Source organism: Epinephelus lanceolatus, chromosome 3, assembly GCF_041903045.1.
Source record: "Epinephelus lanceolatus isolate andai-2023 chromosome 3, ASM4190304v1, whole genome shotgun sequence".
Taxonomy (NCBI): Eukaryota; Metazoa; Chordata; class Actinopteri; order Perciformes; family Serranidae; genus Epinephelus; species Epinephelus lanceolatus.
The window spans coordinates 20,054,915-20,071,580 of NC_135736.1; the positions used below are offsets into that span (position 1 = coordinate 20,054,915).

Below are 16,666 nucleotides of genomic sequence, written 5' to 3' on the forward strand. Positions count from 1 at the left end.
TACACTGTGTGTTTCTTTCTGTTTCTTTTTACAGGTGCATCGACATCACAGGCAGGCTGGAAAACAGGTTTGGAAAACTCCAGAAAGCAGTATTGACGCCAGTGAAAATTCCACACATATTCAGTCTCTCTTTCAAACTTGGTGCCGACTAAATTTGGATCGATGTTCGAGCGCTGCTGGGGTGGAGACGGACTGTATTTTGTGATAGCCCGTCACTGAATCTTGCCAAAACAGGGGCAAAGATTAGAGCTTCCACCTGGGGGTCGTATTCCCATTATTGCTGATCGAAGAGTCATTTGGGAATGCCGATGGTAACCTTTCCCATTTAGATACAAAAGCCATATGTGAGCGGGTGTTAGTAGGTTTTTTTATTCAGCAGGAAAGAGGCTCTATAGTCCAAGGGGTAAAGCCGTCAGGACCTTCTGGATGTCCAGTGGTAGCACAACTGAGGATGATATAAAGTTCAAACAGTTCAAAGGTTTAGCCCAAGTCCAAGCCAGTCCCACAAACCAAGAAGTAAGAGCCCTCCTGGTGTAAAAGATCATGACATCCAAAGATCAAATCCAACCTGTCAAGTCTTTTTTATTCCAGCGTCTTGTAACTTCCCCTGTTCTTGATGAATGTGTTGCAGTTTATCCAGACGCTCAGGTGTTTTAAGGTGCTGTTGGTGCCTTGTGTGCGTGGATGGGCTCTGGGTTTAGGGTGCATTATTCTGTCCCCATTCCTACAGGGTTGGGGACCCTTCTTTTTACAGACTTGGTGGGGACTTTCTGATGCTCTATTTCTGTGTTGATGAATCAGAGCATTTCAAAGACGTAAAGCATAACAAACACAGAGGAAATCACCCTCTGAGATCTTCTGTAAGAGCTCAAGCTGGCCAGGCAGACACGCACACTCACCTTTCTGCTGAGAGATCACAATGACTCATCAATCACAAATATCCAGACTCAGTACTGTGCACTGAAGTTATCCTCTCCAGTACTAAAACTTGTAGATCCTGTAAGTCCTGGATGTTTATGTTGCAGTTGTCAGTCGAGTGAAATCTACTGGGAAATAGCTGCTAAATGGTCCAGTCCAACCTGTCTGCTGAAATGGTCCAATCCAGAATCTTCTTGGATCAATCATCCAGATATGCTCGGTTTGTTTCTGTCGCTGTACAACACTGTGAATCCATGTGGCCACATGAGTCAAACACATCATGTGCTCCACTCAAATGTTAACTCTCATCTCCTTACATTCTCTCAGTCACACACTCTTCCTCACACACTTTCTCTTTCCTCACTGTCCCTCTCTGTGCTGTGAGGACGGGGTGCTGCCGGTCAGTCACACCAGAGTGGAAGTTATTTAGGGTTGGGCCATCACCACATGAGTGTTGGAGGGATGTGTACATGTGGTTGGGCGTGGAGTCGGGGCATGCAGACACATTACAGACCCCGTGGAATGAGGTGGGATAACTCATGTTATCGATGTCACAGAGTGTACAGATCAGGACCGATATAAGACAGTCAGGTGACACTTACTAAATTACACAGCTGGGAGTGAAGAAGGGACATGACCAGAGAGATGTTAGATCTGAGTGATAAAAAGCTGGAGCATATCAGTCCTTTTGCCTCCACAGACCACATGAACAGATTATTCTCCGTCTGTAACCATCAGATGAGTCAACACTGATGCACAAGCAGGCCTCTAATCTACAGAGCCCCAGAGAGTTTTATACAATTTATACACTATGTAACAATCATATCAAGAAATTTGTTAAAATGTATAAATTAACCAATAAATAGTGAAATAATTTCAGAAGTCAGTTAAACTCAGTGTCATTATAATAATCAGGTTCATCTACTGTCATTCGACATACGACACAGGGTTGCAAAATAAAATACATGTTGTAGTCCAAGAACAAAACTAACAATGTGACATGAAAGAAAAATTGGCTTTTAAAAAAAAGGAAATTTTGAAAATGATATGAAGAATATATATTGAAAAATGTTTCTTTATTTTCATGTTTTATTAATTATGTTTTTATTGGTTATTATGGAATTTTATCCATGTTATTATTTATTTTATATTATCTTATTTACATATTTAATTCTGGACACTGTGAGGCTCCATATTCAGACAGCATCATCCATACCGCAGAACTCATACTGATTATGTAAAGTTTTTGTAATAGTTATTTTTGACCACTTGGGGGCAGCATAACAAACTGTAAATACAACTTTAATGTAAAATCACCTTAGAAAATTGTTACGGCTAACGTGTTAACACACAGTTTTCTACTTACACAGCAAACATGCAGCAACATTAGCATTCATTCAATTCGTATAGATAGCTCCATTTTGGTCTCCACCAACTACTGAGAAAACTAGCAGTTATATTGTCCTTATGTTCACCATCTACTCGTTAACTATGACCTTGTCTACACAGACACAGGTGTATTTGAAAACATAGTTTTTTCTGTGTGTTTTAGATCACTGAAAACACAACTTTAGTTAAATCATTCCAGGGTGGAGATTTTCAGTCACTCTTAACTCTTACTTGGCTGTGTCACTACTTTCCCCGTGTTTTTCCGTATCCTGTCTCCCTTCCCTTGTCTGTCTTTCTGTGTGTCTGTGCTGTGGACGTGGCAACTCCCTCATTCTCCTGGGTTCCTGATTATGTTCAATTAACTTACCTGCTCTCTGCTGCTCACCTGAGAACCATCCAGTCATCAACCCTGCAGTAAACACCAGCTCTCCTCTCCAATCCTCGCTAGATCGTTCAGGCCAATGTTGAATTGTGAATTTAACTCTGAAGTGTGCGTGTGTACATTTATCGTGGATACTGACCTTGTGTTCTGTGTCATAGGATTACCACCTACCTTCCTGCTTGCCCGCCTGTTAGTTTTTCTGCCATGTTCCTAGCCAGCCAACCCCCCCTGCCACAAACCTACTCTCCTCAGCCTCCATCGCCTGGATTTTTCCCTACTGTCACATTCATTATCCTGGCAATAAAACCCCTTTTTTACAACTTTCCTCCTGAGTCTGTGTTGTGCGCTTGGGTTCACCTTGTTGATTGTAACGACTCTGTTCAGTGTTGACAGGGAAAACTGACTTTTGAGTTGAGATGTCAGAGTGTGCACCATCATCTACTTTGTAAATTAGCACAAATGAGGAGGCGTTTTCTGCAGTGTCCGATGTGGCCAAAATAGAGCTGGCTCTGACCTCGCTAATAGGACTTTAAAACTGTAACATTACCCTTCCACTATATTGAGGAACAGAGGTGTCAGAATGCGCTATGTAGGTCACTGCCACAGGTAGCCTTTTGGTAAAAGGATTTTCTCCAGGCTTCTGAATGGCCAATATTTTCTTGTTCTTGTTCTTCTTTGCATGACTTTAAGGGTTATAGGGCACTTATATATCTGTGCCTGTTGGTTTGGCACACTCTTGACAGCGCTTCAGTTGTGTATTTGTGTTTCCATTTGGACAGAGATTTTGTGTGTGGATGGCTTTTTTTCTGAGAACAATGGATGAAAAAAAAAACAGTTTTCAAAAATACTTGTGTCCGTGTGGACGAGACCTGCCTGCTGTTTGGTTTTGAGTGGGTAGCGCCCAGTGAGCTTAGCAGAGCTCTGCTGAAAGCAGCTGCCTGCTGCAACTGGAGACGAGACTGGTGAAACTGGCGAGTTTGGGGGCCAAACCAAAGCAATTATCAAAAACTGTCACAATGATAAGGGGGAGTCACAACAAGGGAAGGACCCAAACGCAAACTAAGAAGACAGACAAGATCGCATCATTGCCACAGCAGGTACACATAGGCTGACACGCAGGCAAGCAAAGGCAGGCAGGTTTGACCAATAGGGAAGTAGATAAAAAGAAATGAATCCAAATTAGACAGTAGGTCAGGCAGACAGGAGACAGGCAACAGAGGCTCAAACTTGATGACAGAAAACCACATTGCAACTTCAATGACGTGACAAGAGGACAAAGGACGTGGACCAGTATATGTAGTGAGTGACGCAGGTGAGGAGTTGGGTGGGGAAGGCAGGCACCTGCAGAGCAGATGGGGGGACAGGAAGCAGGTATGTAGATGGGTGGGGCAGTCAGGTGATGGGACAAGGAAGGAAAGACAGATGATGTAGAAAAGGAAATGGGGCCACAGAGGAGAGACGGAGAGACAGATCATGACAAAAATAGACTTAAAGACTTCATAAAAATGAGGAAAGCTATAAAACTGGGTGATTAAGAAAAAAACTGAAACAGACAAATGACAAAAACCCCACAGCAGAGAGGACCATAGTGACCTGGGACAATGAACACATATACTAAATAATGACCTGAGTAGTGGTGAAGGCTCTGTGACATATCTTATTTTGTCAGTAGGGAGCAAAATAATCTTGGTGCCAAATTTTAAAGGATCACATTGCACACCTTGGCTCATTTACGATAAATTACATATACTTTAAATGCTGCTTCCAAAATAATCATCTTGCATTGTATTATTTTCTACTTTATCTTCCTGTCTCATCACCACCAACAGCCTCAGTGAGTGGGCTTCTCCACGTCTGTCCTCAGGTCTCTGTCTCCACCTGCAGATGAGTGAGAGCCTGTGCTCTCTCTGCTCCACAACACTTCACACTCATTAATGTAAACGTCAAATGGGTGACTCGATGTGGTAAGGTCCACACTATGTGCTCTAATATTTTAATGGAGAAAAAAAAAATTAATATAGAAATAAATGTATAAAGATATAAAATAAATATAAAATGAATACAGAAATAAATAGCACTTTTTAATGTTCTTATTCCTTTTTGGGAAATCTTTCAATTTATTTATTTTATTTTGTAATCCTGCCATTTATTTATTCATTCATTTATTGATTTCCCTTGTAGTCCTGTCAATCTAACTAAAAAATGGGCCCAACCTGGGAGAAAAAGTAATGTTTCATAGTTTTTATTTGTCCGAATACTCTCCTATGTTGTATATTAAAAGTATAACTTCAAAGGTCACAAGCAAAGTTTTATTTTACAGTTACATGGTCTGGGTGAAATGATGTTGATATTGGAGGGTCTATGTACACTAATTCAACATATTTGGTGTCTTTTCTTAAGTTTTTGGGGTCAATATTTCAATAAAACACCTTTTAAGAGGATATTCTGATGTATTGTAGCTACCTGTGTTTGGGCTACTACTACCCAACAACCAATGGTGGGTTTTTTTGCCAAATTGTTCACTTACAGTTTGTGCCACGCTGCTCCTATGGGTGTGTCTGCATCTAAACTGGGTATAAATTATTCTGTATATATTTGATATCTCTAACGTCATCATTTTGTGTAAGTTTGAGAGTTATATAGGTTTGTTTGTTTGTATTTTTAAATCATTTGGGGGTACTAGTACCCCCTGAGTGCACACATACAGCCAGAACAGGTCATATCTGATGGTTACATGTGAAAGAACATCCTAACAAACTTATGTTTGGATATAAATTACATGAAAATATGGCGTTCAAAAGCAGGATATGCACTTCTTTGTCTGATGCTGTGACATAATGACCCCAAATTTCGAGCCCTGAATTGACCTTGATCCACTAAATATGTATATCCACAGAGTGACTGGACTATTGTCACTTTTGAGCCTTGACAGCTTTGTGACTTGAATGTAATAATCACAGACTATGGCTGAGACGCCTCCTTATTCTGGATATAGGCTAAGTAACATTAGCATGTAGGAGCACCCTGCTGTTTACCATTAAAATACACAAGACAGTTTTACATTAGTACGAAAACTTACACTGCATGTCTGCAGTGTATATTTAGAGAAAACTCAAAACAGGGTTTAATAAGTAATTTTTATCTGCTGCAAAGGATCATAAAAAGAGACTCTGAATCAACATCAGCCACATGATGTATTTTCCATCCAAAGCATCAGTCAGCTGTCACCTAGTCCCACACTGAAACTGTAATGCACATCAGACTGAGCATCGATCATGAAGCCTTACAAACTGTAAACTGTATTAAACAGCCTTAACACACACATACACAGTGTTGGTCAAACTGACATTTGACTGTTTCTCTGACCTGAAGAAGACGAGACTGCAGACATGAACGTCAACCTCCACCTTCAGCCTCTGCCAGCAGCCTGCACTGCCATAACTACCTGCAGATTCTTGCCCAAATCTCCACCTCCTGCTACCAGCCAATGAGGTCACAACCTCCACCTAAAGCCTCTGCTGGAACCATCCGCTCACACCTTCCAGCCATCCATTTTCATGTGCTTATCCAGGGCTGGGTCGTGAGAGAAGCAGGCTGAGCAAAGCACCGCAGACATCCTTCTCCCCAGCAACGCTTTCCAGCTCCTCATGGGGGACCCCGTGGTGTTCCCAGGCCAGATGAGATATGTAATCCCTCCAGCTTCTTCTAGGTCTGTCCCAGGGCCTCCTACCAGTGGGACATGCCTGAAACACCTCCAGCAAGAGGCGCCCAGGAGGCATCCTGATGATCAGATGCCCGAACCACCTCAACTGACACCTTTCGACACGAAGGAGCAGCGGCTCTACTCTGAGCTCCCTTCAGATGTCCGAGTTCCTTACCCTATCTCTAAGGCTGAGCACAGCCACCCTATGGAGGAAACTCATTTAGCCATTTGCGTCCATGATCTCATGACCATGACCACTCACACCTCCAACTGAATATTCTTACAGATAGCTACAACCTGATTTCACCACCTTCAGCCACAGTCTCTGCCAGCAACCTGTGGCTGCCTCCACCTTCAGGTTCATGCAGCCTACTAACAGCCTGATCCTCCACCTACAGTGTCCATCACTCATCAAATTCAAGGCCCATACTCAACTCACAATTTCTGGAAGACACCTGCAGCTCCACCTCCTGTCAACCTCCCCCCCGTGCACCCAGAAGGACCAAATTATTTGTTTAACTCACCTTTGTTCTGTTTAATTATGAATGCAGCTACACCTCCTGTCAACCTCCACCCCGTGCACCCAGAAGGACCAAATTATTTGTTTAACTCACCTTTGTTCTGTTTAATTATGAATTTAGTGATGGTGTGACTTTTATATTTCACTCATGTAAAGTTATGATCACAACCAATCAGTGCCAGAAGTAAGGAGCTAAACTAAAGCAGGATCTGAGCTGCATGTGAGGGGCATAATAACATACTTTCAGCCGTTTAGTTGTTTACCTTTTGTATCATTTCAGGCAAACAACGGCTGGTCAATCGATAGCGCCCCCAAAGGCATTATCAAATGTCTTGTAAACAGGACTTCATTTTACCAATGTCATAAATCACATAAAGATAATAAATTCACAAAACTGTCAAATTCAAATTTTGCTTTATTGGCTGAACTTAAGTTTATTGCTGTGCATCTGATTTCATATTCTGATATTTACCTCAGTAGAACTGAGACTGAGGTTTTGACTCTAATTTTTAGGCTGAATTTGTTTTTAACTGTTGTCTTGATATAATTAAATACAGTTCACAGAAATGTACCAAAACTTACTCAAATGTAGTGGAGAGATCAGCTGCAATAGATGTTGGTTCAGGGAACATCCTGAGGAATTCAACTCCACCTGGGATCTGATCATACAATACTTTATCAAATTAAAGACGCTCTCTATAGATTCAAAAATCTTGGGCTCCTGTCTCGCCCACTACTTGTTCATCTGTTTCCTTTTTCTTCTTAACACCCTCCTGTATGTTATTTATTCATTTTGTGTACATACTCCTTGAGTTATTAATACTGTAGGTGCTCTGTGACATTTGAGGCCGTGTGATTTGTTCTGTGTTTGGAGGATCTGGAGGATGAGGGAATGATTTAGGGGGAGAAAATAAACAAAACAATATGTGTATAGTGTATGATTGTGTTCTTTGTTCATCTGAGAATAACTTAATATATAGTTCACCTGTTTGTAAGCTTATGTGTTTTTTCATTAAACACTAACGATCCAACTGATTTTTCAAATGGAAATTATCTATTAGCAAAACCATTTCATTAAAACAAATACATGAATAGATAGATGTATAAAGCAGCATAAATTATTGAAATACTGAAAAGGGCTTAATTGGCATGAAAGTTTCAAGAACAATGTTGCCAAAGCATCAAAATACAGTTTGTTCAAATATTTGGACAGTGCACAGTAACAGCAACATAAACATTAAGGGTACATTAGGACTGACGTATTATTAGGGGGAATTGAGGGGGAGTGGGACAGTTTTTGAATTTCCTCCTTCTGTAAGCTTTCATGGCATAAATAAAAAAAAAATAGCTAGAGAAGTGAAACATTTCGGTGTCATTAAGATATGTAAATAAATTGGATTTAGATTTAACATTTACGTTTAACATTTGATATCTAGATTTAACTGTAACATTACATTTCAAATATTGCTGTAAATGTGATAAAAAGTGACTTTAAAAAATGCACACCAATTTTGAAACATCACTGGAGTCAAGCCTAAAGATTCAGAATGCAATCAGATGATGGAATTATGGAACATGCGACTTTACAAATAACCCTCACGGTGGCTCATTTCACCATTTCACCAGTAGCCTTCGCCGTGTGAACCACACATTTGTGAGTGACATACATCGAGACGATATCGTGGAAAATCCCAAACTCAACAGTTAGCGAACCGAGCCGTCAGTCAACGCAACAACTAACAGGTACGTAGTTCAACAGGTAGCTGGTTAGCTAACGTGGAAACCTGCAGTAACAGATGCATTTCTCACAGTTATGGCTAGCTCCTAACTTTCGTATACTTCTGTGTAGTATACTATGTGCACTATGTAGCCATGGGCGTAACGTTAGTGCGCAAATTTCGACAGGTTAGTGTTGTCTCAAACCAAACACTGCCGTTGTGCACTCACCGAAAATGACACTGCAAATTAGCTAGCTAGCAAACTAGCATTAGCGTTATCGTTATCGTTGGCGGTACCAAATCATTACAGACCGCTACATTAACCTAATAAACATACTGCTGGCTTATACCCGACAACAGTGTAGTGGTGCTTAGTGCAAAAAAACACATGTATTTGTACAATGCAGCGACGTTCACGGTCGCACAGTCCTCGGCCGCCATTTTGTTCCAAAGTCAAAGTTCATTTATTTGTTTCCCTTGGGAGAAATTTGAATTAGAGACAGGGTACTGCTGCATAAACAGCAAGAAACATACAAACAAAAATACATAAAAGACAGTGAAACATTAAGCATTAAAAAAACATACTGGTAACCAGATAGGGACCAATGTGCAAAAAGATATTTGCTCATGTGAGCTGTGCAATTTGCCATGCCTAACTTACTCATTGAAATTAAAGTGCTGGTACACATAAAGGTGCTAATACACCATACACAGAAAATCCGCTACGTAGCCAAGATGGCGGCCATTACGGGCGAGAAGTGTCCATGTTCCACACTCAACTTCTTGACGGTTTTGAGTGCACCATCCGGGTACTCGTAGTGCACTGCATTTTTCCATACTTCTCAGTGTGAACACACTTATGCACTCAAAATATTAAGTCTAAGTACGGAAGTGCGCGATATGAGAAGGTTACAGAAATGTTAGATTAGTATTTTATTTATTTTTTATAAGTGTCAGCTGTTTCTACAACATGTCCTTTCAGTCTGAAAGTATTAATATGACGTAAATTCATAATTTAACCGTAGAGCTTAAACTACAGAAGTATTGTCAGCAAAATGTAGTTAAATTACACAAAGTAGAAACACTCATTATGCTGCTTATCAGTCAAATGTTAATATATATAAACGATTATTACTGATGCATTTAAACGTGACACCAGTAAATGAATGTTGAAACTGGTCGAGGAGGATACTCATGTTACACAGTATAACTTAATGTCCCTATAAAACCAACTGTCAGGATAGTGTTGTGTGTAAAATCTTAATCTGCAAAGTAACTTAACTACAGCTGTTGTAATGGAGTAAAAAAAAAAAGTCCATTTGCCTCTGAAATGTGGTAAATATAAAGTAGCAAAAACTGCAAATACTCCACTAGCTTAAAGTTGCACTTGAGTAATGTTACACACTTAAATAAATCTACACCGCTGGTATTCAGGTGTTTAACTGCAGTAAATATACCAATGCCTCGATGTAAAAATACTTAATTTCACACATAAATGTCTGAGCTGCCTTCAAATTTTACTGAAGTAAAGTACAGAAATATAAATAAAAGCACTCATCATGCAGATTGGCTCCTTTCAAAGTGTCGTACTATTGTTAATGTTATAATTCTGGAGTTTTATTATTGATGCACATGTGAGCAGTGTTTTAATGTAATCGTGGGTCCAGGTGAAGTTAAATCCAAGACAAAGCAGCATCATACTTTCTTAACTGATCTAGTGGTGAGCTAAAACATACAATACATCCCTGAATTGGTATAATGTGATATATGTTACTTCACACAACAGTGTCTCCAAACCAGCTTCCTGAAACCACCAGACAGAGTCCGACACAGTCGTTCTTCTGGAGTTCAGAGACAACCAGCTGCAGAGAGACAGCACCTTCGACATCTCTGTATCCAAAATGGATCTCCATGCAGAAGTTGAACGTGCTTTAGAGGAGATGGAGTGGGGAGAGGTGGTCACCACTCTCATAGGCGCTGTTCATGAGTTACTGAATGGCACAACCAACCCTCCATCTCCTCCACCTACAACCCCTGCTCCTGTGTCTGCTGGGCTGGAACCCAACACCCAGCCTCAGCCAGCAGATAGCCAGTTTGGAGGATATGGTGACTGGATCCCACTAGGAGCAGATCATTATATGTCTGAGGAGCAACATCCATTAATGGCTGCTCCCACCATTTCTGATGGACCTCTGCATCAAGGGGACATCATGCAACCAGGTCATCTGCATTGTGGTGCAGGTGCATGTTGCCAGGGACAGGTATGATCCTAAGTATAAGTGAGGGAAAGGTATCATTAGGAGCAGATCAATACTGGTTCTAATCTTAATGGTGGAGGCTTTATGCATAAAAAACAAGAGAAGAAAAAAGGCTAAATTTAGTGTGAGCTCACTCTGTTGTCCCTTCACGTGTTCACTGTGTGGCTCTGATGATGGATAAACTTCACAGCTCCCAATCAGTCATGATTCAAAAGTCATAACTCAAGACAGCTCAGTGCAGTGAAGCTGTCGAGTGACTGTAACTTTGTTCTGATTTAACACTTTCCTGGAAAAGAAACCAGACAAGAATACAGTTTTATGTAGATGACACACATGCTGATGGTAAAATTTCCATCCTTGTGATCAGCCTCCAATTATTGCTCTGTTGGATGTTGGTAATACAGTCTCCTCATCATCATACAAGTGATTTGGTGGAGACTTGAATACTCACGGATGACACACACAAAGCAAACAGAGTCTCTTATGGCTGGTTAACCATTGCTCTCTCTCCACAGTACCTGCCATATCTATGGCCTGTGGAAGACGTCCCGACCGCTGCAGGTGTCGGTCACCCTGCTGCTCTTCCACAGACAGCAGCAGCCTTCAGTTACCCTGCTTCTCCTCCACAGCCAGTAAGACCCCAGATAACCTCACACACTCGGACTGTGAATTAAGTTCACTTAGCATGTTGCAGAATTTTACTTTCCAATGCTTCCCACTTCTTCTCAATGCCTTGAAGATATAATTTTGCATGAATCCACACTCCTGACCCCTGTGACCCTCAGCAGCTCCCAGTGTGTCATTATAACTCAAAGAGAGGGGAAACTCTGACCCCTGGTGGTCAGATGACACCACTGCAGCTTGTCTCATCGCCTGTTCTCTGTGTGTGTTTGTGTCTGTCCAGTTTACCAATGTGCCAGTGGTAAAGCTCGCTGAAAGCCAGAGCCTGCACTTTGTTGGAGTGCTGTAAGTTACACACACATGACTGCAAACACACACAACTTTTGAGCTTCTGTTTGTATCATCTCAGAAACAATCGGCTCTTATCTAATGTGTTAATCCGTCTCCCTTTGTCTGTGTAGTAACGGACAGCTGTTGTACGAGGTGATTGCAGGAGGTGACGCTCCTCCCGTCTATGCTGCTCCTCCACAGAACACCTTCAACTCAAAGTAAGTTTTCTACAGACAGTTTTAGTCAAAATGTACTTTTCTACAATGATGTTATTTGTAGCAGCTATTGTTTCATTTCAGGTGTATTTTCTCTACCAAAATGTTTAATATTATTATAATCAGTCTCTTTTAATGAGTTTTATTTTAACAACACAGCACAAACAGGGTTAATGTCTTTTATCATTATGCTTACTTAACATCTTTCCTCACAGTTTTATACAGCAGTAACATGAGCTCCTTCTGTTTTTTCTTGTAGAAAAAGAAAGCGCGACAGCCAACGTGACGATGATCGGCCGTACATAAAGAGGCCTCCAAACGCCTTCATGCTCTTTCTGAAAGAACAGAGGACACATGTTGAGGCGGAAGTTGCAGAGAGAGGCAGTGCGGCCGTGAATACGCTGCTGGGACAGAGAGTAAGTGTGTTTGGTCCGTATGTTTGAGACAAACTCTGTGTGTGTGTGTGTGTGTGTGTGTGTGTGTGTGTGTGTGTGTGCGCGCGCACTGATTGACAGTGTGTTTTCTTCTGTCCACAGTGGAAGTCACTGACGAAGGAGCAGCAGGCCAAATATTTCAGCCAGGCCAAAACAGAACGACTGCTCCATTCCCAGCAGCACCCTGAGTGGTCCACCCAGGACAACTATGTAAGTACACCCTGCTCACACACAACTCATACATGTTTCTATCACCACACACTCACAACACTAGAGCTGATCAAACACAGAGATTTTATCAGCTGATATCAGAGGTGGGAAGTCTAATGTGTCTTTTTGTGTTTAGGGCAAGAGGAGGAAGACACAGAGGAGCAAGGCCTCCAGGCTGGATTCTCTGAAAACAGTATCTACATCTCTGACCTCACCCCTTGCACTGACTCAAACACGGAGTCCACCCACTGAGACTCAAACACAATCTACCCACTGAGACTCAAACACAGTCCACCCACTGAGACTCAAACACAGTCTACCCACTGAGACTCAAACACAGTCTACCTACTGAGACTCAAACACAGTCCACCCAATGAGACTCAAACACAATCTACCCACTGAGACTCAAACACAGTCCACCCACTGAGACTCAAACACGGAGTCCACCCACTGAGACTCAAACACGGAGTCCGCCCACTGAGACTCAAACACGGAGTCCGCCCACTGAGACTCAAACACGGAGTCCGCCCACTGAGACTCAAACACGGAATCCACCCACTGAGACTCAAACACAGTCCGCCCACTGAGACTCAAACACGGAGTCCGCCCACTGAGACTCAAACACGGAATCCACCCACTGAGACTCAAACACAGTCCGCCCACTGAGACTCAAACACGGAGTCCGCCCACTGAGACTCAAACACGGAGTCCGCCCACTGAGACTCAAACACGGAATCCACCCACTGAGACTCAAACACAGTCCGCCCACTGAGACTCAAACACGGAGTCCGCCCACTGAGACTCAAACATGGAGTCCACCCACTGAGACTCAAACATGGAGTCCAACCACTGAGACTCAATCACGGAGTCCGCCCACTGAGACTCAAACACAGTCTACCCACTGAGACTCAAACACGGAGTCCACCCACTGAGACTCAAACACGGAGTCCACCCACTGAGACTCAAACATGGAGTCCGCCCACTGAGACTCAAACACAGTCTACCCACTGAGACTCAAACACGGAGTCCACCCACTGAGACTCAAACACACAGTCCACCCACTGAGACTCAAACACCGAGTCCGCCCACTGAGACTCAAACACGGAGTCCGCCCACTGAGACTCAAACACGGAGTCCGCCCACTGAGACTCAAACACACAGTCCGCCCACTGAGACTCAAACACACAGTCCGCCCACTGAGACTCAAACACGGAGTCCGCCCACTGAGACTCAAACACGGAGTCCGCCCACTGAGACTCAAACACGGAGTCCGCCCACTGAGACTCAATCACAGTCCACCCACTGAGACTCAAACACGGAGTCCGCCCACTGAGATTCAAACACGGAGTCCGCCCACTGAGACTCAAACACGGAGTCCGCCCACTGAGACTCAAACACGGAGTCCACCCACTGAGACTCAAACACGGAATCCACCCACTGAGACTCAAACACAGTCCGCCCACTGAGACTCAAACATGGAGTCCACCCACTGAGACTCAATCACGGAGTCCGCCCACTGAGACTCAAACACAGTCTACCCACTGAGACTCAAACACGGAGTCCACCCACTGAGACTCAAACACGGAGTCCACCCACTGAGACTCAAACATGGAGTCCGCCCACTGAGACTCAAACACAGTCTACCCACTGAGACTCAAACACGGAGTCCGCCCACTGAGACTCAAACACACAGTCTGCCCACTGAGACTCAATCACAGTCCGCCCACTGAGACTCAAACACACAGTCCGCCCACTGAGACTCAAACACGGAGTCCGCCCACTGAGACTCAAACACACAGTCCACCCACTGAGACTCAATCACAGTCCGCCCACTGAGACTCAAACACACAGTCTGCCCACTGAGACTCAAACACGGAGTCCGCCCACTGAGACTCAAACACAGAGTCCGCCCACTGAGACTCAAACACGGAGTCCGCCCACTGAGACTCAAACACAGAGTCCGCCCACTGAGACTCAAACACACAGTCCACCCACTGAGACTCAATCACAGTCCACCCACTGAGACTCAAACACGGAGTCCGCCCACTGAGACTCAAACACGGAGTCCACCCACTGAGACTCAAACACAGTCCACCCACTGAGACTCAAACACGGAGTCCGCCCACTGAGACTCAAACACAGTCTACCCACTGAGACTCAAACACGGAGTCCGCCCACTGAGACTCAAACACGGAGTCCACCCACTGAGACTCAAACACGGAGTCCGCCCACAGAGACTCAAACACGGAGTCCGCCCACAGAGACTCAAACACACAGTCCACCCACTGAGACTCAAACACGGAGTCCGCCCACTGAGACTCAAACACGGAGTCCACCCACTGAGACTCAAACACAGTCTACCCACTGAGACTCAAACACGGAGTCCACCCACTGAGACTCAAACACAGTCTACCCACTGAGACTCAAACACGGAGTCCACCCACTGAGACTCAAACACAGTCCGCCCACTGAGACTCAAACACGGAGTCCGCCCACTGAGACTCAAACACGGAGTCCGCCCACTGAGACTCAAACACGGATTCCACCCACTGAGACTCAAACACAGAGTCCGCCCACTGAGACTCAAACACAGAGTCCGCCCACTGAGACTCAAACACGGAATCTACCCACTGACACTCAAACACGGAGTCCGTCCACTGAGAGGACGTTGGAGGAAAGGTGTCACCCAACGAAGGTGATGCTGTGCAGGCCCACTGTTCAGCTTCAGCTGCCCTCCTCTCCACGCATGGACACCTTCACTGCTGATCTTAATCAGATGTTAGAAAATTGGTATTTTTGGACTTGATGTTGAAGATGTGTGCTGCTTGCTTTGTTGTCTGTACCTGATGTCAGACACATCTAACTGTTTGAGTCATTAAGACTTTCTTAAGCAGAGCTGTAATGTTGAGCATTGATGGATGAACTTTGACGTTTCACTGAAGCTGAAGCTGTGCAGGCCCACTGCACAGCTTCAGCTTCACACATGGACATCTTCACTGTGGATCTCAATCAACTTAATTACGAAAACAAACAAAAAAAGAATAAATAATAATTCACTGACAGCATTTTGACTGAATCTATTTTATTTCTGAACAGATTTTTACATTTAAGGAATGTGCTTTGGTGTAAATGGTGTATAACAATGTATAACATGCAGAAATGTGTGACATTGCACAAGTAATGTTCAGGGGTTCACAGTACGAAGTATAACAAGAATGGTCAGTGTACAGAGATGTAGTGCCAATGATGTGTGTTATCTGTGGGATGAGAGTCCATGTCAGTGGGGTCCTGGGCCTTGTTGATGAGACCAGCTACAGTTGGGAAGAAACTGACGGACCGCAGCCTCCTGCCAGAGGTGAGTGTTTCAGAGAGTTTGTGTTCAGAGTGAAAGGGGTCGGCTGCAACCTCTCCTGCCCACATCAGGGTCCTGGAGACGTACAGGTCCAGCAGAGACAGCAAACTGCTCTTTGATGAAGGAGCTGATGTTCAGCTCCCACTTGAGGTCTTGGGTGATTATAGCAGAGACCAAATTAACTGTGCATCAACTACAGGAACATTTGTCTAAAAAAATATATAACAGCAGTCACAGAGTACAGTTGTGGTCTTGAGGAACCACTTGTCATTGCTACTGCTGCCACCAGGGACCGCTATTGTAACAAAGCAGCAGTGCTGCAGCTAAAACAGACCCAGAGGCCCCATGTGCTGACACCACAACTTTTCATTACAGCCTTTGAATGTCCAACTTTGTCTATATAATAAACAAATGAGCAACTACGAGCCAGCAGTTACTAGTGAATATTTTGTCTTCACATAAATCATGGAAATAATTTTGAGGAATTCCATATTTCAAGGCAGTTTATATGAGTAAGTTAAGTAGTGTGACGCTGAGTTTAAAGACTGAGTTTCAGCTATAAGTTAAGCTTCCCTCACTGACACACAACCAACACAAACTCCATTAACAGCCTCTG

General features: G+C 43.4%; 1 protein-coding gene across 1 annotated transcript; it reads left to right on the plus strand.

Annotated features, from left to right (window-relative positions):
- Positions 1-8,537: 8,537 nt before the first annotated feature.
- LOC117254680 (transcription factor 7-like 1) lies at positions 8,538-13,222 on the plus strand. Its single transcript, XM_078166741.1, has 7 exons — positions 8,538-8,655; positions 11,404-11,520; positions 11,793-11,854; positions 11,971-12,057; positions 12,314-12,470; positions 12,591-12,698; positions 12,835-13,222. Exons 5-7 carry the CDS (start codon positions 12,381-12,383, stop codon positions 12,973-12,975), a joined length of 339 nt encoding a protein of 112 aa, XP_078022867.1. The 5' UTR covers positions 8,538-8,655; positions 11,404-11,520; positions 11,793-11,854; positions 11,971-12,057; positions 12,314-12,380; the 3' UTR covers positions 12,976-13,222.
- Positions 13,223-16,666: the final 3,444 nt, after the last annotated feature.